Source organism: Plasmodium vinckei (genome assembly GCF_900681995.1).
Source record: "Plasmodium vinckei vinckei genome assembly, chromosome: PVVCY_12".
Lineage (NCBI taxonomy): Eukaryota > Apicomplexa > Aconoidasida > Haemosporida > Plasmodiidae > Plasmodium > Plasmodium vinckei.
In genome coordinates, this window is record NC_051304.1 from 456,061 (window position 1) to 482,317 (window position 26,257).

General features: G+C 23.4%; 5 protein-coding genes across 5 annotated transcripts; 4 read left to right on the forward strand and 1 right to left on the reverse strand.

Annotated features, from left to right (window-relative positions):
* Positions 1-656: 656 nt before the first annotated feature.
* Positions 657-3,272, forward strand: PVVCY_1201340 (male gamete fusion factor HAP2, putative; the record flags this gene model as incomplete). Its single annotated transcript, XM_037634628.1, has 2 exons — positions 657-884; positions 1,080-3,272. The coding sequence occupies 2 exons, from the start codon at positions 657-659 to the stop codon at positions 3,270-3,272; spliced, it is 2,421 nt and encodes an 806-aa protein (XP_037490701.1).
* Positions 3,273-5,798: 2,526 nt separating this feature from the next.
* On the forward strand, positions 5,799-12,025 carry PVVCY_1201350 (conserved Plasmodium protein, unknown function; the record flags this gene model as incomplete). The annotated part of the gene is made up of 2 exons (XM_037634629.1): positions 5,799-11,499; positions 11,757-12,025. 2 exons carry the CDS (start codon positions 5,799-5,801, stop codon positions 12,023-12,025), a joined length of 5,970 nt encoding a protein of 1,989 aa, XP_037490702.1.
* An 826-nt stretch (positions 12,026-12,851) lies between these two features.
* Positions 12,852-13,826, forward strand: PVVCY_1201360 (MO15-related protein kinase, putative; the record flags this gene model as incomplete). Its single annotated transcript, XM_008625148.1, has 1 exon — positions 12,852-13,826. The coding sequence occupies one exon, from the start codon at positions 12,852-12,854 to the stop codon at positions 13,824-13,826; it is 975 nt and encodes a 324-aa protein (XP_008623370.1).
* A 1,099-nt stretch (positions 13,827-14,925) lies between these two features.
* On the forward strand, positions 14,926-18,756 carry PVVCY_1201370 (conserved Plasmodium protein, unknown function; the record flags this gene model as incomplete). The annotated part of the gene is made up of 1 exon (XM_008625149.1): positions 14,926-18,756. One exon carries the CDS (start codon positions 14,926-14,928, stop codon positions 18,754-18,756), a length of 3,831 nt encoding a protein of 1,276 aa, XP_008623371.1.
* Positions 18,757-19,405: 649 nt separating this feature from the next.
* On the reverse strand, positions 19,406-25,954 carry PVVCY_1201380 (transcriptional coactivator ADA2, putative; the record flags this gene model as incomplete). The annotated part of the gene is made up of 1 exon (XM_008625150.1): positions 19,406-25,954. The coding sequence occupies one exon, from the start codon at positions 25,952-25,954 to the stop codon at positions 19,406-19,408; it is 6,549 nt and encodes a 2,182-aa protein (XP_008623372.1).
* Between the last annotated feature and the right edge of the window lie 303 nt (positions 25,955-26,257).

A 26,257-nucleotide genomic window follows, 5' to 3' on the forward strand; every position in this document is an offset into this window, starting at 1 on the left:
AAATATATTATCATTGATTTGTATTCTATAAAAATATAAATTTATATCTCTATAAATTGCATAAAATAAAAATGCAGAAAAAATTATTTCAAGACAAAACACCTCTTGTGGTCATGATTGGGAAAAATAGGCTAATTACTTCTTGATAATTAATTATTTATTCATATTTTGTATGCATTAGTTATATTTTTTTATTTAAAAAATGAAAAAGAAGGAAGACAAAGTTCGTAAGTTCGTATATTTTTAGATACCTGAAAATAATTTTTTACAAATATATTTCTCTCTTTATATAAAGACAAAAACGATGTAGAGATCCAAACATTAAAATTAAAGAAAATATAAAGAATGGAAAAAATAATAAGAAAATAAATAATAAAAATAGAAAAATAAATAAGAATAGACAAATATCTTTAACAGTAAAAAAAAATGAGATATATGCTGATGTTCAAATACTCGAAACTATTATTTTGTTTGCGCTTGTTTATACTCAAACGCATTGAAACGCCAATATAATATTTGAATATGGTAAAAAAAAACATGCAAATAAAAGTATATGAAAAGAGGGAATTTATAAGCTTCACAAATGAAAAAAGGATTTTAGCTTTTTCTATTATTTTCTTTTTATAAACCATTCTTTAATATATCATTTAGAAAAAATGCGAAATAAATTGATAAATTTAAGATCGAAACGTATATATAAGTTGATTATTTTGTTGATTTTTTGTATCATTTTAAAGTATTATAAATGGTGTGACTTTAAAAATAAAGTTTTTTTTATTCAATTAGTGTATTCTTTTGCAAAAAAAAGTGTCTGTACTTCATCATCAGATGATTCAACATGTCATACAGTAACTTTCGGTGAATTGGACGTTTCTAATAATTCGGTGTGTATTTAAGACACTCTCAATTATCATTTTCTATGCATCCCTTTATGTTTGATTAATTTTTAGTTTAATTGCAATGGGCATAAAATTATACTATAACCCACAGTTAATATGCATAACCATTCATGTAGTTCATTTTAATTTCTTACTTGGATATGTTGAAATATTCAGATGCTTTTTTTCTTTTTGTTTCAGGTAGTAAGATTGAAAGTGATGAGAAAAGGAGGAAAAGGATATTTCCTAACAATTCGAAGGGATTATGTAACTGTCTCATATTATTTGAAATATGTGAAGGACATTCCTTTAGAATTCAGAGAAGTTATAGATATATTTAATAATCATAAATTTGAACAATATACACAAGAACAAATAGATAAATATACATATGCATGTAATGTACGTAAAATTGAAGATATAGATAAATATGATGAAAAAAACCCAACTAATTTTCATGAATATACACGAGGAGAAGCATGTAGATGTCAATCATATAATTACTTTAAAGATGATGAATTTATAAAAAGAGCAAAATTAAAATGTATTTATTTTAATATGCTATTTACTGAATCAGCGACAGTATATAGTAGGCATTGCCCTATTATGGATTCAATGCATTTTGCAGTTTATGAAATAGAATATCCACCAATATTTAATACAACTGTTAATATAACAATAGAAGAATATTATTACAATGATGTAGCGTCTGTTTTAAACAATAAATCAGATTTAGTTACAAAAGAAAAAAAATATCAATTAAATGATAGTATAACAGAAATAAGAGATGATTATTTTGATTTATGGTTATTTTTAAAAGGTGAAACACATGGAAAAAGAACCCTCATTAATTTATCAAACGAGTATATTGTTATTCCATCATCACCTATTAATAATAAAGATGTTATAGCTAGTGATATAACAAAAAATTGTGGACTATCACATGATTCACCGTTATTAAAAGGCTGTAATTATTCAAATATATGCGATACTATGCACCCATGTTTACGAAAAGCTATGATGCTACCAAAATATATGTTTGATTTAAGTGGTAAAACATGTGGTAAGTTAGGTGTATCTTTAAATACTTGGAGAAAATCAGAAGGGAACTTTTGTGGATCAGAAGCTGGACATTGTATATCAAATAATCTCAAAAAATATTATGATATCCATAACTCTGCATCTATAAAAGATGGTGTTTCTCTTTCAAAGTATAAAATAAAAAATATATATAATTCTGAACCACAAACTAAGATATATGAATCCTATAAGATGCCCAATCATTTAAAAGATAAAGTTAAGAATAATAAAAATGCACAAATAGATGAAAATGATTTTGATAATAGCATTTTTTATAAACCAAATGTAGCTGCACATGCCCAATTCATTGATTACAAATATAATGGAAATCATAGTGTAGAAATAAAATTTGAAACAGATGCTATAGAAGTATATGAAATAAGACCTGTTTCCATTGCAACTATTACTCATGTTACTATACCAAATGAGTGTGCATCTAGTAATTCAAATTCAAATGAATGTGTTCTTATTACACATGTATGGAATAGTAGTAAATTCATAGGGTCAAATTTCTCTTGTTCAATTACATGTACAAATAAAGAAACTGGCCAAATGGCTAGTCACATTAACCCTATCGCACCAGTGCGTGCATTTATTGGACCAAATAAAAACTATGCTTTTTATTTTATAATAAAATTTTTAATCAATAAAGAAATTACAACATTGTGCAAAGCTATTATAAAAGATTCCAATGGGAAAGAATGCTCTACAGAAGAATTCGAATTACAATCAAAAGAGAGTGTACATGTTGTTGAGACAGAAGTAGATGGAGGAACAGAGGAAGTAGTAATAATAGAACAGCATACACCATCACCTGATATTAAAAATCCGGATGAATATGCATGTAATTGTACTATTAATTTATTATGTTATGTAATTAATTTTAAAACATGTTCTAATTATTATATAAATTTAATTAAAACCCTAATTGGTAAATTTGCTATTATAGCTATATTAATTATATTAGCCCCTGCCTTAATACCTCTTCTACCATTCATTTTGAATTTCTTTTTTCTTTTTATATCTACTATACTTAAATTATATCAATCTATTATAAACACATTAGGGAAAATAAGCATACGAAACAATGACAAACATATTGTTTATAAAAAAAAAATTCATGACATGAAAACCAACTATCTATCTGCTTCTTCACATTCATCACTATCTGATTCAAGCAGTATACATTCCAATAATTCAGTATCATCGATGAGAAAAAATAAAAAAAAATTCGATACAGGTAATATATCAAGCTATGCAAAACAAAAAAAAGGGAATAAAAAGGTTAAACCAAAAGAGCCAAATCGAAAATAAAATCACACTTCCCATGAATAAGTATATATGTCTCCATCAGGAAAAAGAAAAATATATTTATTGCCATAAAATTCCATGGAATGATATTTACAAGTTTGTGAATAATATTTTAACATTAATCAAGAGAAACAAATATAAAATAAAGAAAAAACAAAATCATAAAAAATATTACATAAGAAAAAATGTCCTCTTCATTTTTTTCAATTTTTAAAATCATTTAATATGTGTCACCTTTTGTATTACTATTCTTTTTTATGTTTAAATCGTTTCATTTTTTTAATTTGTTATATTTTATTTCGTTTTTTATATTTGTCCTATTCTATCATAATTTTTAATGTTTATAAAGCACACATGTTATGCATGCATATATTCTTTTCGATGTATTTTTAGCTAATGGTTGGGGTACACACAATATAGATATGCTTTATCTTTATGTTTTTTTAAAAAATTGTTTACACATATGAAAAAAACATATTAAATAAGATAATGTTGAAGCTAAAACTGTACACTGTAAATAATCAATATAAATATGTATGCATAAAAATTTGCACACCTATGTTATATAGGTCCTCTAAAAAGCAAATTGACAATAGGCTCGTTGTTATATTTTTTACATTTTCCATGTGTCGTTTTTTTACACGGTTATTTTAATTTTATTTAATTATATGTAAAATTTATTCCTATAATATGCATGCACATATCTCTCTATATATTTATATTCAGCCATTTCGTATAAAAAGATAAATCGTTTTTACATTTTGTAAATCCTTTTTGCCAATTATCCTTTAATATATGACTAAAATATTTCTTATTTACATGCCAGTTATTGAGTTAAATAAAATTTATGAATTTGTTTTTTTTTTTTTTTTTTTTTGAGTTGAAATTATTTATATGCAATGGCAGATGAGTTCACATGTTAAGTAAAACATAAAAAGTGTAATTTTACGTTTCCTTTTTCGTATTTTTTTATGTTTTTTCTTGCTTGTGATTTAATGTATCTAAGCAGTTTTCATTGTTTTCATAGGAGCTTATCAACATGTATATTGTGGATAATATCATATTATAAAAGACTATTTATACAATATCCAACATCTTTTTATATTATTTGTGAGGCTCTTTATTATGTTATTTTTTTATTCTACAATCATTTTTTGTACTATTTTTTTAATAAATTAAATGAAAATATATAATATAAATGTGCATAAGCGCATATTATAAATATATACATGCTTATATTTACATTTTTAATGCAGAATTATTTATTGTGAATATTTTGTATGGATTTTTATACATCTCTTTTTTTTCACTCATTCATATGTTATAACGTATTATTATTCTACTCTTCATGTTCTTTTATTTATAGCTGATTTAAAAGGAAAATACTTTCCCATAATAGTATATGCATTATATTACATCGTTTAACCGTGTTTTTGTTCACACTTTTATACACATGTGAATATATATATATATATATATAATTATTTATTACAAACAAATACATGCTTACATGCATATATGTAAAGTTATAAAAAATTGAATAAATGATATAAAATAAAAGGAAATGAAAATATTATGATTAGACAGATAAATATAATTTCTTTAACTCGTTATATATTTTATGCATTTATTTTTATACTTAATACATAAAAAAATTCTATGTTATTTTAGTAAGTGCTATTAAAAAGAATTATAACAAGCATAAAATAAAAAAATAAAATATAATAAATAATTGAAAAAAAATAATAAAAGCAATTGATATCAAAATAGTGTATAATAAATGTATAATATATTATAAATGAATTAAAGAAAATAATAAAAGGTCAAAAATAAATGGGGCATATAATGACAAATTATTTTAAGACAATTTATGTTAATAAATTTGCAGCTTAAGATACATGCATATTATATGAAAGAAATATTATATGAATGCCTTACACATATCTACATTGTATTATATTTCTATACAGTTTTAATTGTGAAATGCTTGTATTTGAAGTACAATCTTCATATGATATATCAGTATATACACATTTTTTATTACTTCATTTATTAAATATTTATTGTTTATATAATTTTTTATTATGTTCACATATATTTCTATATTTCACTGATTTCAATCAATGATTTATTTTTACCATTTTCATGATTGTAATCCGGTTTATCACTTCATTTTTATTTCCATTACTTAATATTCTTCATTATTTATTATTTTATTTATTTTTATCTACCTATATTTATACTATTTATTTATCTTTTTCCCGTTAAAATTTTCTCTTTACAATAATCCCTTTTGTATTGTATCCAAGGATTGAAAATGACTAACTGATTTAAACCATTATGTGTAAAAAATAAAAGTTAATTACATAGTCATTTTTCAATTGCTCTCAAAACACAAGAAGAGCTTGTTTCATCTTTGAACGATAAAGAAAAAGATATATGAAGCGCCCATTATTCATCGCTTTAAGAAAAATAAAGACAAATGATAAGATTATAAAAGATAAAAACTGTACATATAAAACAAGAAAAATGAACAAGAAACAAATATTGTTATTTAATAAAATTTCTAAAATGATTGATAAAAGAAAAAAACGTAATAAAGAATTTGATTTTTTCGATTTCAAAGAAATAAATCCCCAAAAAAAATACAACAAATGCATAGAAATAGCACATTTGTATTTAAAATTTAAGGCTATAAAAACTAAGGGGAATCAAAATAACGATGATCACATAATGGATGACCATTGTTTGGTTAAAGAAGTATTGCATTTGAAATTTTTATATTCAAATAAGCCTATGCTAATTATGGATATAGCCAAATCGATACAAAACCAATTAACGAAAGAATGGGGGAATGGTGGAAAAACTAAAATAATATGTTATAATATAAAAAAAAATGCAATAAAAATGATCTCAATTAATAATTTATTTATAATATTAAATAATATATTATGTCTGTCTTCTCACAATTTTACAAATCCTCAAAAACAAAGATATTTTTCTAAATATATGATTTACTACGATGATTTTTCCCAAATAATCGATTTATGTAGTAACTGGTCATATGAAATGAATTTCATCAGCAGATGCTTCTTAAAACTAAATATTATTATCACCCACACTCAAAATGATAAAAACAGTGAAAACTGTTATGATGGAAATGAAGCTGGAGTGATATATATAACAATGTTACACCGAATAAATAAAATAATAAAAAATTGTAAAATTAATGATATTTTATTTTACATATATTTCAAAAAGCTAAACGAATATAGTTCATACAAAATAAAAGGAATGACACTAACTAATAATAATAACGATAATAATAAAAATTCATTGCACCAAAGTATGAATATTTTTTATTATTACCCTCTATATAATATTATTAACGAAACAGTGGTTTATTCTACAAATATAAGCATGCCTAGCTTCTGGTATTTTAAAAATAAAGAAAGTAATAATTTATTTTTAAAAATATTAATATATAGAAAATTATATTATATATTATTAGCAAATTATAAAATATGGAATAATAGAGATGTGTTGTTGGCTTGTTTTTTTTATACCATAGTCAAATTTGTAATGCACATATATTTATATATAGTTATGTGCTTTTATTATTTTTTAATATCATTCTATAAATTTATTATAAATAATGTATTGTGTTTTTTAAAATACAAAATCAATTTATTTTATAATGTTGAGCATATTCAAAAGAAGAAAAATTTAATACCTATTTTCGAAAAAAGAGAAATCAGCAATTCATCCTTTTTACACCTCTTTAAAATAACAATTATTCCCGAAGATAATTATGTAGATATAAAAATAAAAAATTCTAAGAAAAATAATAAAATAAATGGAGAATATAAAAATATACCGTATTTGAATCTAAAATCAAGTTTGTTTAATATGTGCTCGAAAAATGAAAAAAATGTTTTATCACATCACTGTTCTTTTTTTCCACATATTTTCTCGACGGAAAACAAAACCTATATTAACAATGGCGAGAAGAAAAACAAAAAGCATATTCTTTTGCTAAGTAAAAAAATAAATAAAATAATGAATGTTTCCCAAAAAATAAAAAAAAAAGGAATGTCAAAATGTAGCTACAAGAATAGGATAAACAAAAATATAGCTAGTTATAATAAGATATTTATGCTGATAAAAAGCGAGAAAAACGATAAAACAAATATGAAATGTTGGAATCAATACGAAAAAAAGAAAGAGCATATTGAAACTGACGGATCTGTATCCGATTCATATTTTGAGTATGAAGATGAATATGAAGAAGAAGAAGATGATGAGGAAGATGGAGAGGAAGATGAAAAGGAAGAAGAAGACGATGAGAAAGATGACGAAGAAAAATATGAGGATGAAAAAGAAGAAGAGGAAAAGGAAGAAGATGAAGAAGAAGAAGAAGATGAGGAAGATGACGAAGAAAAATATGAGGATGAAAAAGAAGAAGAGGAAAAGGAAGAAGATGAAGAAGAAGAAGAAGATGAGGAAGATGATGATGAGGAAGATGATGATGAAGAGGATGAGGATGATGAAGAAGACGATGATGATGAGGACGATGATGAGGAAGAAGATGATGAAGAAGAGGATGATGAAGAAGAAGATGAGGAGAAAGAAAAGCGCCGTAATCAATGTAAAAAAGGAAAAATGTATAATAAAAAAAAATACAAAAAAAATTATAGAAAAAAATTCACAAATGGTATAAATGAAGAATCAGAAAGAGAAATAGCAAAAGAAGACAATTATTACTTTAAGAAAAAGGAATTATATCTTAACAAGAAAAATAAAAATTTTAAAAATAATTACATATATTTGAATAATTTATATAAAGAAAACGCATATATAAATATAGCAAATATTTCTAATTTTATATCAGTAAGTAAAGATAAACTAACAGCTATGTATTCTGCTTGGGGTAAACATGCAGATATCGCATGTGTTCAGATAAATAAATGTGCTTTACGAGATTGTAGTATTTATTATTTTGAAGTCGAAATATTACAGTGTACGAATTTTTCAAAAATAGTTATTGGAATGACTAGTAAAAATTATACTGTTAATAAAAACCCAGGTTTTGAATATAATTCATTTGGGTATAAAAGTGATGATGGCAAAAAAATCATCGATGGAAAACTTGATAGTTATAGCAGTGGATATACAAAAAATGATATAATAGGGTGTGGAATTAATTATTTTGATAATAGTGCTTTTTTTACAAAAAATGGAAAATATTTAGGAAAAATATGTACTATCAATCCTAAATATGATTATTATGGTACTGTTGGTTTAAGTACATTAGGAGATAAAATTAAATTTCATATGAATAATTTTGTTTTTGATATTTATAATTTAATACATGAAGAAAATGAAAAAGAAAGAAAAATTGTAAAATCAATTTATATACAAAAAGATATTTATTCAGATATTATTAAAGCACATTTAATAAAATGTGGATACTTAAATACATATAAATCTTTTATAAATTTTTTAGATCAAAACAAAAATACAGATGATAATAGTAGCTCTGGATGTTCTTCACACACAAAAAATAGTATAGATAATATGCTCAAAAGCAAATATAATTTACCACAAAAAAGTTTGAATAAAAATGATGTCATTACATCAAGTACAAAGGATAATGACAAATTAGTCAAAGACACCGAAAAAAATAACAATAAAGAAAATGATAAGGTAAAATTGGAAGATACTGGGTGCAATGGGAATAATGGCAATACTGATGAAAATATCAACACACCAAAAATTAATGCAACTATAAATAATAATACAAATGATAATACCCAGAATGATAGTACTAGATTAAACAATAAAAAATCAGATATTTCACACAATGATAATAAAAATGAAAATCCCCAACATATATCTCAAGATAATGAAGTGCAAAAATCCAATGCAAATCAAACTCCAGAAATTGGAAAGAATGGTGAGGGCTCAATAAAAAATGTTTCTGCCACCCTTGATGCTTCTACCAATACCGAAATTGGTATATCAAATGAAGATGAAAATACTTCTACAAATGATAAAAGTTGTGATAGCAAAAACTTGATGAACAATGTTTTAATTAGCTATATAGATAAGTTTGATAAATTAAACAAAGATGATAATGCAAATAAAGAAATGGCAACTACATGTGATAATGATGATTCTGAAGCAATAATAACTGATAAATTGGCGCTAACAAAAAATGCAAGTATCGAAAATGAGGAAAAACATATAAATAGTGTAAAATCAGATGAAAAAACAGAGAATGGCGAAAAAAATAATAACGAACTTGCTGATAATATTACTGTAAAAAAAAATGATTCAACTGTGGACAACAAAACGGATGACAATCAAAAATGTGAAGATGATGAGAAAAAAATTAAAACTGAATCTTTAGAAACAAACGCGATGAAAATTTTCAACCATGATTTACTTAATAATTGCACGAGTGTAAGTATGGATAGTATTTTATTTCCATCTCGAAAAAATAATTTAAGTAGTTTAATAAATGCAAGAAAAGATTCAAGCTCAATATTACTAAGCCGATTAAGAAATAAAAGAAGTTTAAGCACAAAAGATAATTTAAATATGCTAGGAGCAAATCTTACGAACACTAAAAAAGAAGCTAAAAGAAACGAGACAGATATTAATAAAAAGATTCATCTTTTATTTACAGATAAATTTAATGTTACAAATGATAATGAAAAAAATAAAAAAAATAAAAAAGAAGGAAATAAAAGTTCTTCTGATAAAGAAAATGTACCAAAACATTTTAGAAGTTTATATTTATCTGACGATAAATTAAAAAAAATGGAAGACACATTAGAAACAAGAAATACTATAAGAAATAACATACTCAATGGTAACATTATTAATGTGTTAAATATTTTAGAAAATGATTATTCAGAATTATTTACTAATGAAAATGGCCATCTTCACATAGCAATGCTATACACACAACAATTAATCGAAATTTTAAAACCCCATAAAAATTTTATTAAAAAAATCGCAAAAAAAAATCAAAAAAAATCAAAAAAATCAAAAAAATATTATAATAATAATTTAGAAGAAGCTGCATCAACTCAATCCACTTCAAAATCGTATGAAGCTATAAGTGATGATTACTTTTATGATGACACACAAACGGAATGTGATTCTTCGGTTAGTCTATTTTGCGATAGCTCAAATAACGAAGAAAATAATTTCAATCCAACGAAAACAAAGGTATATAAAAATGGGATTAAAAAGGGATATAGTGATGTTAGAAAAAGACGAAAAAATTTGGATAATTATAAGACTAATACAAATAAAATAGTGGAAGGGGAAAATAGTGACACTGACGGTAGTACATATAGTAGCAGCAAAGGATATAATAGTGATAAAAGTTTTAATAAAAAAGAAGAAAATAATATTTCATGTGATACTTTTGATCAAAATAAGAATTCCACTCCACTGAATGGAGATATATTAAATAATAATAATACAATAGAGCACAATAAAAATGGTATAGATTTTAATAAAGGTGCAAACGGTAATAATTTAAATAACACAATTAACAATAATATAGAAAAAGACAAAAATTATACTGTGAATAAAATCGATTTAAAAGATGATGATAATTTAAATACAAAAAAGATGGATCAAATTATATATAAAAATATACAATCTAATTATGATAAAGAATTTTTTGAAAAAAATAATTTACAAGAAGAATATGAACGACATTATAATAAACTATCAAAAGAATATGAATTTTTTGAAGATGATAATCCATATAAAAATAAAAAATTCTATTATGGAAACATTTCTAATAGCAATAAAACAAGAGATATTGAACAGTATATAAATAATTGTAATTCCGAAAGTGAGATAAATTCCGATTATGATAGTAATGATTCAAATTTTAAAACAAAACATTACGAATTTAATGATATAGATTTTGATCAAATATATAAATATATTTATAAAAAAAATAATATATCAAAAAATGATAAATTAAAATTTAAAAAAGATCATTTATATTTAGCATTATTATGGATAAGAGAAAAATTGTCTTTATTTAATAATTCTCAACACCCCGCTATTCGACAATGCATTCAAGATATTACATCTCTGATTGCTTATCATAAACCATATAAACAAAAACTTGTTCGGATGTTTTTTTCAAAAAATAGAAACCTCCTAACATTTAATTCCGTCAACGAGGGTATTTTAGGTAAAATTTCTAAATAATCTTTCACTATCCATACTTTATTCATATCTATTGTTTTTTAGTATACACCTTTTAATATGTTTTATTGCAATATATTAAAATATAATAAATGAAATGAGACATAAAACTTTATAAATATTGGTCTTTCATTTTAGCATGTTCTATAAACATATTCTGTATGTTTGGCTTTCTCGTTATTTCTCATTTAATGGAAACCCAATAATATATATTTACATATTTGTTTATATTTGTTTTCGTAGGTTTGTGCCTTAATGTACCCATATATTCCCCATTGGAAATTATTATAAAGCATTTAATTTTATCCCGAAACTTATTGAGAGAAAAAAAAGGGAATATAGGGATCAAATATGATTGTAGCTACGTATGTCAGCCTTACAAAAGATACATGATTACAATTAAAAATCAAAAAAAAAAAAAATATATTTTAAAGAAACCACAAATAAATAAAGAAAAAGGAATATTAAGCGGAAAAATCATTGAAGATAATATATTATCAGTTTTTCAATAAATTTTATCGAGGATTGTAAGTCCGTGGCTTTTGTTTTTACATTACCCCTCATACATATTGTGTATACACTAAGACACGCTAAAAAAAAATTAATTAAATTCAAATAATTTTTCAAAAAAAATTATACTATACATATATAAGCATACCCTTAACTATTATATATGGGTGATCTATATACAACTAATTCATTGTTTATTTTTTGTCCTTATAATATACCCATATATATAATATATATGGCATATTTTTGAAATGTGCCCCCCAAAAAAATTTTAATTAAAAACATTTAATTATGTGCCTTTATTATAATTAAAAACGAACGGATAATGTCAATTGGTGTTTCATCATTACAATTTTTCATTACATATATATTTTTTTATAATACTCATTTTATCGCTTCATTATTTTTTATTTGATTTTTTTTTTCAATAATTTTTTTATTGTAAAAAGAAATGAATATGCTTGCTATATACGCAATACATATATAAAAACATAACGGTGTTTCCAAAATACCAGAGTCATAAAAATATATCATAAAATATTAACTATATAATACCTTCAAAATATTAAATTGCGAGGGGAATTATAAAATATGCATTTCCATAAATGCAAAAACGAAAAACATTAAGAAATCGTTACAATGTTAGCATAAATATATTTTCCAAAAAAATGCCATTTAAAATTGTTCACTTTTAAAATGTATTAATTGATACACACTAAAAAATAAATAAAATAATAATAACATTATAGAGTAGCAAATAATAATTTAAAAAAAAAACTAGTGTTAAAACTCCATGTTTATAATATCTTGCTTACTACTTAATTTTTGATGGAACAAAATTCAAATGAAAGATACATATTTAAACCAAACTTTTTGGGGGAGGGTTCGTATGGTAAGGTATACAAAGCTTATGATACCGTGTTAAAAAAGGAAGTTGCTATTAAAAAAATGAAACTAAATAAGATTAGCAATTATATAGACGAGTGTGGTATAAATTTTTTAATATTAAGAGAGATAAAAATAATGAAAGAAATAAAACATAAAAATGTTATGAATGCTTTAGATCTATATTGTGAAAAGGATTACATAAACTTAGTTATGGAAATAATGGATTATGATTTAGCTAAACTAATTAATCGTAAAATATTATTAACAGATAGCCAAAAAAAATGTATTCTTTTACAAATTTTAAATGGTTTAAATACTTTACATAAATACTATTTTATGCATAGAGATTTATCACCAGCAAATATTTTTATAAATAAAAAAGGGGAAGTTAAAATTGCTGATTTTGGTTTATCTTCTAAATATGCATTTGACATGCATTCAGGTAAAACAGCAAATGATAAATATAGTAAAAGAGCTTTAAACTTAACAAGTAAGGTTGTTACATTATGGTATAGAGCCCCTGAATTATTAATGGGTAGTAACAAATATAATTCATCAATTGATATGTGGAGTTTTGGCTGTATTTTTGCTGAACTTTTATTACAAAAGGCATTATTCCCTGGAGAAAATGAAATAGACCAATTGGGGAAAATATTTTTCCTCTTAGGTACACCAAATGAAAATAATTGGCCCGAAGCAAAACACCTTCCTTTATATACTGAGTTTACAAAATCGAGTAAAAAAAATTTAAAAAACATTATTAAAATCGATGATGATGATTGTATTGATTTATTAACTTCGTTATTAAAATTAAATTCACATGAACGTATTACTGCAGAGGAAGCGTTAAAGCATCGATATTTTTTAAACGATCCCTTACCATGCGATGCTTCCCAACTTTTCATTGATATGTAATATATCAATAAATAGTGGCAATCTACATAATTGTATACACATACAGTGTTATATAGAACTACTCTATTATAAAAGTAAATCTATATATTTGTTTTATTTTTTGTTAATTTTTTTCAAAGGACAATTTTTATATATCCAAGTTTAAATTGTCTGAAAATCCTTATTTAATATTTTTACAAATTTTATATACTTTTTTTCAAGTCTAATTTTTTTAATAAACATTTTTAGTTAGCCTCTTAAAGAGAATATTTATACACATATATGCATATTTATTCGTTTTATAATTTTTTTATACCATTATGATCAAAAAAGTTGTAACCATTTTGATTTTCCCGATAAAATTTACAACGGAAAAATACATTTTTTAATTTTTAATTTTTTTATGTTGCTTTTTTTCATATTTCATATGTTTTTTATTTTTATGTAAAATGTAAAAGAAAACAAATTACATTTTTCTGATTTAATTTTATTATTTTCTTTAATATAGTAAATTTAATATACTTATTTTATATTCACATTAAGGGGAACTATACTCGAATAGCATTCTCCTTTGGGAATAATTACAATATATGATTAAATATATTTATATATTTTTTTAAATTCAATTATATTATTAAAATTAAAGATATTTCTCTATAGCATTAATAAAATATTTTATCATTTTTTTTTATATGTTATCATATAAAATGTAAAATTATCTTAATATATAAAAAAATATAAGCATAATACTTATAAAAGTTTAGCTAGCCATTTTTTTAAATAACATTTTGAGTATTAATATGTTTAATTAAATAATTTTTTTTGTTCTTTTCGTTTTCGATTTTTTAGTTATTATTTTTTTTATTTTTTCTTACGCTTATTTATATATATGTTTTTATCTTTGCTGTTTTTTTGGTTTATTTACATTTTTTAATAAACTTTTCCAAAGCAGCTTTAGCTCTACAATATACAAATTTATAATTTATATTTGAAAAATAAAAATAATAAATTTATTTATAGCTCGAAAATGACCTTTTGGTGTAAACAATGTTACCATCAGAAGAGAATATAAAATCTACAAAAAGTTGTAATGCAATCTCAATTATTTTGGTAAACCAATATGGATGACGTCTTTTTTGAAGGATACAAAAATAAAGGAGAATCATGTACAAGAGACAATTTAAATAAACTATTAATAAACTTAAATGAAGAAGAATGTGATGAGAAATTTGGGAATGACAATTTTTATGAAATATTTGATCGATACAATAAGGTATCATTTAATAAAAAAATATATGAAAAGATCATTAAGAAAATATGTTATCGAAATAATTTGAAATATGTTAATTATTATGTTAATAATTTTGAAAAAATAAAAGACATTAAAGTATTAAAGGAACGAGGGGAAAATAGGATATGTGTTTTAATACTTTGTTTGAATTATATATATTGTAATATAAACAATGAAATAATGACAATATATGAACTAAAAAATCAAATTAAAAGAAATATAGATAAAAAAAGAAAAGTCTATTGTAAAAATTTAGCAAAAATTATATTTAATATTTGTAATCGATTGGAAATTAAAAATTTTATGAATAATGATTTTTTACCATATATGGAAAAGTATATTATAACTATAATTAATAAAATGAAATTATTAAATAACAATGCCAATGATCTTAAAAAGACTTTGCAAGTACAGGAAAAAAAACTTAATGCTTTTGATGACATATTTGAATATATAAATAATTTTAAAAATAATTCTGAATTGATATTAGACAAACCAAATAATCCAAAAACAAATTTGATCGAAAGTGATGTTGACGACTTTAGTGATCAATCTATTGCATCTGTAGAAAAATCGCCACTCGAGTCGATAGACAGTGAATATAACTACCAATTTATCGATAAAAATGATAATAAGGATATCTTAAAAAAAACCTTGAAAATAAAAAATGGAGATCAAGATATGCACAATAATACGGATGCAATATCTGAGAAAATTCACACAACTGAAGATTTTTTTTATAACTATATTTTCTCTGAAAATGTAGATAAAAATGGTGAACATTCTTGTGATAATAATAGTACTTATTCATATGTTAGCGAACATTTGGCTGTTCATAATAAAAGGGGAAGAAAAAAAAAACAAATTTCAAACAGTGAAATGAAAAATAAGAATAAAAATGATACACCAAAAAAAGTGTACAACACAACAATATCAAACTTAAGTGAAGAGAAAAAAAAACAATATCCCCAAATATTAGTTGAATACTTAGAAAAGAATTTTAAACCACTTTCTCTATATTCATGTATCTTATATTCTTTTTTTATTATTTGGAATAAAAAAGAAAATATGGATACAAATTTATATCATAATAAAAGTAGATGGAGTGGTGATAATTTACATTATTTTTTATGTTCATCGATAATTATAACATTTAATATTTTCAATATAAAAATAACAGATCAATTTATTTGTTTTTGTCTAGACGTTAATCAACAAACAATAATTACCCAAAAAAAAGAAATCCTAGAATTTTTCTTATTAACATTTAATAAATTTCTTGGATTTAATATAAATAAATACAAAGATGTTTTTTTTTGTTTAAGAATAATATTTAGCAATTATTTATTACTACAAATGTATTTATTCTATATTATAAAAAATTATGAATTAGCTAATAAAAGAGATTTTTTTGTGTCCTTAGAATTGTTGCAAATATATATAGCCAAATATTTTAGAAATATAAATAAAAATTTTCTTAATTTATCAGATATTATAATAGATTATAATTTTTTGTTTAGTTCAGAAAATGTTTATAAAGATTTCCATGAAATTATTTCACAAAATTATGATTTAATACACACTAAAAAGTTATTAAAAAATGTTATAAAAAAATATTTATCAGAGAATGAAAAAAAAATATTCCAAGAACATACCTTTAATGAATTATATGATATAGATTTAAAAAATATTAATATGTACATGAAACAAATATTTTCTTATAATATATTTACTGATCATACGTTAAAAACAAATGCTGGTAATTCAAGAGAAAACGATCAGTATATGAGTCCCTCCAAAGATGATAATATTAATGAAAATAGTGCAGAAAAAAACAATGAGAGTAATGAAAATAGTGTAGAAAAAGGACATTATTCAGAAAGTGATACAATTCTTTGTAAGGATAACGAGATCTTGTCAAGCTATGATAATTTTCATGTAGAAAATAGCTCGAGACATAACAAAGAAAAAGAATTTAACATTTTTGAGTATAATGATAGCAGATTATATAACCCAAATGAAAACAACAATAAAGATAGTGATACATATGATAAAGAAAATGATGAAGCTAATACGTCATGGGGAAATAAACTAAACAAATGGACAACAGATACAAATAACCATGATGGGAAATATTTGGAAAATGAAATGACAATAAAACCAAGTATTATAAAAATCGAAGATGAAAATAACTTAACAAGTAAAGAAAATTTAGATGATGTATTTGTAAAATATGAAATGAAGTCAAGCAATAATAAATTAGCTAATTTTATAATAGAAAATAGTAATAAATTAAAAAAAAATGAACGATTTATTGATTTTTTTAATTATATTCATGTTTTAAAAAAAATTAATATGTCTACAATAAATGAAACAAATTTTGAAATAATGCATTATTATAACATAAAAATAATTGTTCGATTTTTATTTTTTAATGTATTAAAAAGTATTATATATAATTGCTATTGTACTGAGTTTTTTATTCCAAGTAAAATACATCAATCTATTACTAATCGAAAAAACCTTAAAAATGTATCCCCACTATTTAAAGGCCAAATAAACAATCTCAATGATCAAATAAAAATTAAAATAGCTAATAAAATTAAAGAATTCAAAAATAAAAAACAAAATTTTGAAAAATACCTTATTTGTGAACAAGGATTTTATATAAAATTTTTTAAAAATTCGAAAATATTTAAAGAAGATATTCAGCAAATTTTAGACAATAACAATATAATCTTACAAGATGTTAAAACGTTGTTATATTATTCTGACAATGAAGAAGGACCAAATAATGATACTCAACCAAATAATTATGATAATGGTTCATTGAATGTTTCTGCTGCTCCGTTTGAAGACTCGGGAAGTTGTGTAAACAATCATAATGCTATTTACGATGCTACGGACCATCATGAAAACAGTGCAAATAATAAAAAACGGGGAGCACATAATATAAAAAATATTAACCAAATTGATAAAAACAATAGTGATATGCCTATATCTGATACTTGTGGTCCTTCAAAAAAAAAAAAAATAAATAAAACCAATGATAAAAATAATAATCGAAGTGAAAATAAGCAGAAAATAAAAATACATTTATCTTCTTTAGACATTATGAGTGATAATTCAAAAGATGCCAAAAAAAATATTACGCAAAATGGGTCATTTAATTTATTTGAATATATATATAATATTAAGATGATGAAAGAATATAAGAATTTAGAAATGCTATTTGGAAAAAATTATTTCACAGAATTATTTAATATATTTAATAATGTTAATTATTCATTTGGTAGTAAAAGAAAAAAATTAATAAATATGAATAGTTGCTTATTTCACACTTATCATATAATTGGTATTAAAAAATTATCAGATATTGGCTATAACTTTACTTTTAAAAGTGAACTTAATAATATATATTCTAAAGTATTAAAAACCAAAATTTCAAATATACTTTCAATACAGGATATAAATTATTTATTTAACAAATTTTTTTATTTTCTCTTTAAATATATTAAGTCACATTGTTGTTTTTCACAAACAAATGGTGCTAATTTATATTTTCATCAAAGCGATCAAGATTTGTCTACTATTTGTTTATGTAACACAGACCGATGTTGTTACAAAATAAAAACAATCGTCTTGTTTGAAAACTTATAATTATGACACAAAATATTGCATGGAAGCTTTATATATGCCCATACCATATATGTATTATCACATCATTTGTTCATTAACATTTTTTTCACTATTTTTTTTTTGTATTAAAGATACATGTACAATACATGTATTTTCATTATGACAAACATAATTTGTTTTTTCTTAATTTTGTTAAGAACATTTTATTTTTGTATTTACTGTGCATAAAAAAGCATAGTATTATTATTTTTTAAAAAAACTGTTTTTTTTTATATATAAATATGACATAAAAATTGCAAGAATAAAAAATCGTAATATTGTTTATTATTAATAAATAGGTTTAAATGTGAAAAAAAAATGAGTAAATATGTAGAATAAATGAAAGATACAAAAATCAAACCATGAATGTAACAATAAAAATTATATAAACAAAAAGTATATATACATATAGCAATGCGGGTGTATGACAATATCAACAAGGATGTAAACATCAACATAAATGCAAAAATATTTGATTAATAAACAGTATGCTTTAAAAAATAGCATTTTTATTAATAAGGGGATAACAATAACTATCACAAGCGCTTCTATATACGCATATAATACGTATGCATACAGTCATACGCATAAATGTATAATATATATTTACCAAAAACAAAACTGTAAATAATCATAATTTCATGGCCTTTTTTGCGCTAAATATTAAACTTGAAAGGGTTCTTTTTTTATTAGTTTTTTTTTTAGAAGAGTCATCATTATTTTTAGTTTTTTTGTCACGATCTTTTGTTGACTCTACACTTGATGATGACATAATATCTGTACTTGCATTATGATCATTTTTAGATTTGGTATTTTTTTTTTGTTTATCATTTTTACTTAGTGTAGATGATGTTGATGCTACAGTATTGTTACTAGCCAATTTTTTATCTTTTTTTATTTTATCATCACCATCAATAGTAGATTCAAAAATATCTTCTGCTACTGTTTCTTCATTTTCGATATCTATATGACGACTATTTTTTAAATCTTTTCCATTTAATTCATAATCAATACTACCTTTCTTTAACTTGCTATTACTACCTTTTCTTTTCACATTAACTTCTCCATTTGTAATATTTGTAGACTCATCATTTTTTGTTGATGTTTTTTTATCACCCTTACTCAGTAATGAGTCATTATTATTATTCGATAGACTGGCACTACATGCGGATCCCTCTTTTTTATTTTGCGCATTTTTATTTGCATTACTAGTAGTATCATTAACGATATCGCTCGATTTTTTTTTTAAATTTGTTTTTTTTTTTCCTTTATTATTATTTTCTTTATCATCTTCATCATCATCATTGTCACTATTATAATTCATAGTATTTCCCTTTTCTGTATCATTTGTGTTTTTAGTACTTTCGACTTTTTCAGTTTCAATTATACTATTTCTTTTTTTTGGACTTTTTTTTTTTTTTTCAGATAAATTTTCTTGGGTATTTGAATTTTCTTGCTCCAATCCATTAAATACATCACTATTTTTTGATGTATCTAATAATTGCGAGTTTTTTTTTTCATCTTTTTTGTTTTTTTTATCTCTACCTCTTTTCCCAATCCCTTCTACTTCTTCATTCATATCATTTAATGTTGAATTATTTTTTTCCGACAAATATAAATCATTGCTATTTTCATTATTCAAATTATTTTTATCATTTACTGTAGAATCATCGTTTTTTTCACTTATTTTATTTGCTTCGAAATTTTGGGAACTATCACCCCCTATACTATTTATATGTGTTGAATTTTTAGCATTGTTCATTTTGTTGTTATATCCACTTGCATTATTATAATTACCGCTTTGATTATTTGTACCAGTTCCAATATTATGATCATTCATTTCATTTTTTTCTATTCCATCTACAGAACTAAAATCAATGTGTGGTCTTCCCCTTTTCTTTTTTTCTTCACCTTTTTTAAAATGTGGATATTTGTCATCATAATTATCATCACCACCAGGACCTGTAATATCACTTATCAAATTTTCATCTTTTTGATTTAAATCAAAACTTAAGAAAAAATCATAAAGTTGTCCCACTTTATATCCTTTTAATTTTAATTCATTAATATCTTTCAACATACTAATACTTGTATTACTTACTTCCATAATTAATAATCGTTTAATTAATAAAAAGAATAATATTGGGAGTTTCATATCTTTACAAAATTCAACCTCTTTTTCATTTAATAAATCTAAAGCTAAAAATGTTTCTATATTTAATTTTTTATCATTATTATCTTCAAATTCTTCACTTTTAATTTTATATTCATTCTTTGAACTTTTAAAAGATTTTGTAATTTTATTTTCAGTATTTTCTTGTTGTTGTTTTATCGATTCTTTTGCTCGTCTATTTTTTTCGACTTCATATTCTTGTACTTGCTCAATATTTTGTAATCCCAAAGTTTTCCATTCTTGTAATTTAGTTAGTCTTTGACGCAATTTTTGCTCTTCTAATAATAATTGTATAAAATATTCATGATGTTGAGGAGAAAGGAATCTAGATAAAGGTTTAAGAGCAGTATATAATTCTTTTTCTTCTTTTGTTCTTTTTTTATCTTTTTGTAATTGAGATTTTGTATCTAACAAACCTCTTTCAATAACAGTTCGTTTTCTATAAATTCTTTCATCTAATTTAGAATTATATATTTCTAATACTTGTAATTTTAATTCTTTTTGTTGAGGTAAATCAGATTCTTTAAATTCCATATCAGCTAATAATAACTCAGCATCATTATCATATTCTATATCAAAATCACCTCTTAATGGCCAATATCCAATAATTTGGGTTCTTGTATTTTTTTTATTTTTTGTTTGTGCATAATCTTCATTTTCATTTATATCTTTTTCTATAACATGCTCAATATCATATGGACTTCCATCCGGTTTTATTAATAATCTTTTATTATCGGGTAAAGGTGCACAACTAGATTTTAAATAATAATTATAATAATGGCTTTCACATTCTTTATTTGTTTTAGGGATTTTTGCTACTGAATTTACTAAATCTGCTACTTGTTCCCAATTACCAAAACCATACTTACTTATACCATCTAATAATAATAGTTCTTCTTCGGCACTCCAATTTAATTTATATAAGGGAAAATCATACTTAGGTATTGGAATATAATTGTGATAATTATAATGCTCACATTTTTCCGATTTTATTTCTTTACCACTACTAAAGCAATTTATACATAAATCAAAATCAACACAATCAGCACACCTTATACGAATAGTATGTGTTATATCTTTATTACAAATATCACAATGATAATTACTATCAAATATGTCATCTTCTGGTACACCCTCTATAGAAGCATTATTATTATTGTTTGCGACACTTAATATTCTTCCTTTTACCCATTCATTATTCATTCTTTGCATTTCATTTAAATTTTGCATTGAATCGAAATTTGTATTTATTCCTATTATATTATCTTTATACATTTGTTGATGAAAATTTACAGGCATATTTTCTTTAAATGGAAAATTCACATGCTGAAGTGCCAAAAGTTGCATTTGCTGTTGTTGGGGATTATTAGGATGCATTGGCATTCCTCCTTGCTTTTGCTGATTGATAAGTATCGAAGGTATACCTTGTTGTTGATGTTGAATCATTGTTTGCTGTTTTTGCTGTAAAAGATTATGTTGTTTTTGTTGCTGCTGCTGAATATATAATTGTTGAGGTGTTAAGTGACATTGTTGTAAAAGATATTGTTGTTGCAAATATGGGTTGTGCATCCATTCAAAAGGAATTTGTTGATGTGAAACTGGTTGCCCTGATGCTGGGCTTCTTTGTAAAAATTGTGGATTATGGGGTTGATATGGATGCATCGGATTATTATTATGCATAAATTGAGGAACATTTTGTTGATTTAATGGTCCATGAGTTGTTGATGCACCACTACCCCCCATTGGTGGCATATGGTTTTGTTGTCTATTCATTTGTGGATTCATAGATGCCGGATTCATATTTTTTTGAGGTGGAATCATTTGTTGTTGTACACCTTGTGCATATTGAAATAATTGATGTTGAACTTTTTGCATATTTGGTTGGGATTGTTGCATTAACTGTTGTGGATTAGGGTTTTTTCCTTGCATCATGTATTGAGGATTTTGCGGATGCATTTGCATTAAATTATGTTGCATATTTGATTTATTAGCTGGATTTGCTTGTAAGCTATTTCTTTGAGGTTGCTGCATATGTTGCATGGGTGGTTGTTGTACTTGCTGAAGGTGATGTGGGCCCATTCCTTGTTGAGGAACATTATTACCAGCAATATTAGGATTATTTATATTTTGAGGTGGATTATTTCCTTTATATGGAAATTTCATAGAGGCTGGATTGGCATGATTTGCTTGATTAGGAATTAATGATGGATTAACACCAGCAGTTGAATTTCGTTGATTATTATTTACTGATTCAGCTGGATTACCAGAAGGTATTGGGGTTCTTGGAATTTTTTGAGGAACCATAACATTTCTTTGATCATTTGGATTCATAGGGACCATTTGAGAAATATTTAATAATGACGGATTATTTCCTTGCTTTTGTAATTGTGGTTGATTTGGAAATTTACCTTGATTTCCTTGCATCATATTATATTGATGCATATTTTGTTCATGTAGCAATTGCTGCAAATTTAATTGCTGTTGCATTTGAAATTGTTGATGTAATGGATTTTGCATAAAATTAGGAGGAACAATATTATTACTATTATTTCTATTTGCTTGTGTAGGATTATTTAATTTATTATTATCATTCTTATTATCACCCATATTTTGAGTACCAGGATTATATAAATTTTGTTTTTGTTTTAATAATTGTGATGATTGTTTCATATCATGCATTAATGAATCAGGAGGAATATATGCATTACTATTATTGTTTGTATTCATCATTTGATTTAATGATGGATTTCCAATTCTATTATTCATTTCTGCATTAGGTCCTCCATGTGGTATCATTCCAGGGGTATTCACCATATTTTTTACATTTTTATAATTAATATGATTTAAGTTTTGATTATTCATATCTGCTACCCCTTCTGGTATCATTCCTCCTTTATCACTTAATGAAGCTGATGGATTTCTATTAAACCCACCCTCTACTTTATTATCCATATTTGAAAAATTATTTACAAACATATCATTATTTTTGTTTATATTATCATCCATATTATTATAATTTCCATTATTCATATCATTATTATATGTATTTCCATTTTTTAATTTATCCTCTAAATTATTTTTATTGCCATTTTTCCTTTTTTCATCTTCCTCATCTGAATCATAATAATTGTTGCCATTATTATTATTATGATTATTACTGTTACTATTATCATCTCCTCCCCCTCCAGTACCTCCTGCATCCATACCATCATTGCCATTCCCAAAAAATTTATTGCCATCATAATTTCCCAAGTTATTATTATTCACATCTCTCGAATTATTATTCGAGTAGTTATTGTTTGAATAATTATAATTTTTATTATCACCATCATTCATATTACTACAACATCTTGGGGAGTATTTTTTACCATTATTTATTTTATATTTTATTATATACTTTAAATTATGTTCAAACTTATTTAATAATTTTCTATCACATTTAAAATTGTTAATATATGGGAAAATATGTTTAATATTAAAAATCGTTTTTTTATTTTGACTACAAAATTTATAACGATCAATATCTTCCTCTATATTTAAAAATATTTTTAATTCCATTTCTTTATATATATTATTATATCGTTTGAACATATTAAAAAGGAAAAATAATAAAAATTTATAAATATATTTAACATGTCTTATATTCTTTTTGGGGTCTAGTGAAAATTTATTTTTTACATCAATATATAGTTTTATTAGTTTAAAAATGTAGTGAAATAAAATGGAAATAATTTTATCATTTATTTTGTGAGAACAAGATAAGGATATACAAATATTTTCCATTCTTATCATTTCTTCTTTGACTAATTCAATTAGGTTATTAGTAGTATAACTTTTTTTTTTCATATTATGAATTAATTTTCCAAAAGCTTGATGAAAATTTTCAAACAAATTATATTTAATGCTGTCACTTATTCTATTGTTTGATATATTCATAGTCCCATTTTTTATAACCCTTACATATTTTTTACATAAAAAATAGTTAATAAATCGATAAATATTTTTGTCTATATATATTAAATGAAAAATATATTTATTCGATATTTTTTTTATTTCAAAAATATACTTAAACATTCTAAATTTCTTTATTTCATCTGATATAATAATTAACTCAATATTTTTATTCAAAATAAAATAAGACTCTTGGCATTTTATCATTTTGTTGATATATACCACTTCTTTAAAATTGTTTAATATATTATATAAGAAAATGTTTTTTTGTAAATTTTTAAATGTAACTATTGACTTTATTTGATTTATAAATAATGGGAAATTATTATGAATAATAACTTTTTGTTTTTTTTCATTTATCTTGTCATAATTTTTTGCTACAATTCCATTATCTGTCATACTTGATATTTTCATTTTTTTTTTTGCCCCATCTAAAATAGCAAACACATTTTGTTTACCATTATTACTACTTACATAATTGCAAGTAGTATTTTTTTTATAATTTAAAACAAACTTATTATCATTATCTTGATCATACGAAAGTTTAATTCTTCCTTCTTCTGAAAAGTTATTTATTTCTTTATTTATAATTTTATTGTTATAAAATGATATATCATAATTTACTGAATCAAATTTTGTTAGCTTACTCTCATTTTTATTATTGTAATAACCACTAGACATAATACACCTATTTGTAGCAACATTGTTACATGTTTTAGAATTATTTATTGTATTGATAATATTATTAGTAATCAAATTTATTTTATCATTTTTATTATCACTGTTGTGGTTATTAATTTGGATATTATTTACATTGTTATTATTTTGACCATTTACATAATTATACATATCATTTGGTCCCCTTTTTAATTTCTCTTTACTTAATGCTTCTCCATGTTTTATCAAAAGTGTTTGAATAATATGTAGTCCGAGTAAATACTCGTAAAATTTTATCAACTGTTCTGTATTATTTATATAAGAATTGCTAATTGCATTGTTTTCATATGGTTTTAATGCACATGAATATAACTCATCATATTTATACACATTATTCATTATATATAAATAGTTATGAATAATTAATAATAATGGGTAATATATTTATTTATAACTATTTATACATAGAGATAAAGACATATACATATGTATAAGCATGTGTTTATTTCTCGATGCAATTGTTGCGACATAGACTTATATTTGTTCCCCACTTCTCATGATTACATATGTATCTATTTGCTATTGTATATTCAAATGGTTTTATCTTCAAATTATCACAGCATTTAAAAAAAAAAGCGCAAATACTTTTTCCTCTTCTTCAAAATATACTAATCATTATACGCAGGTCTACCACCCCTTTTT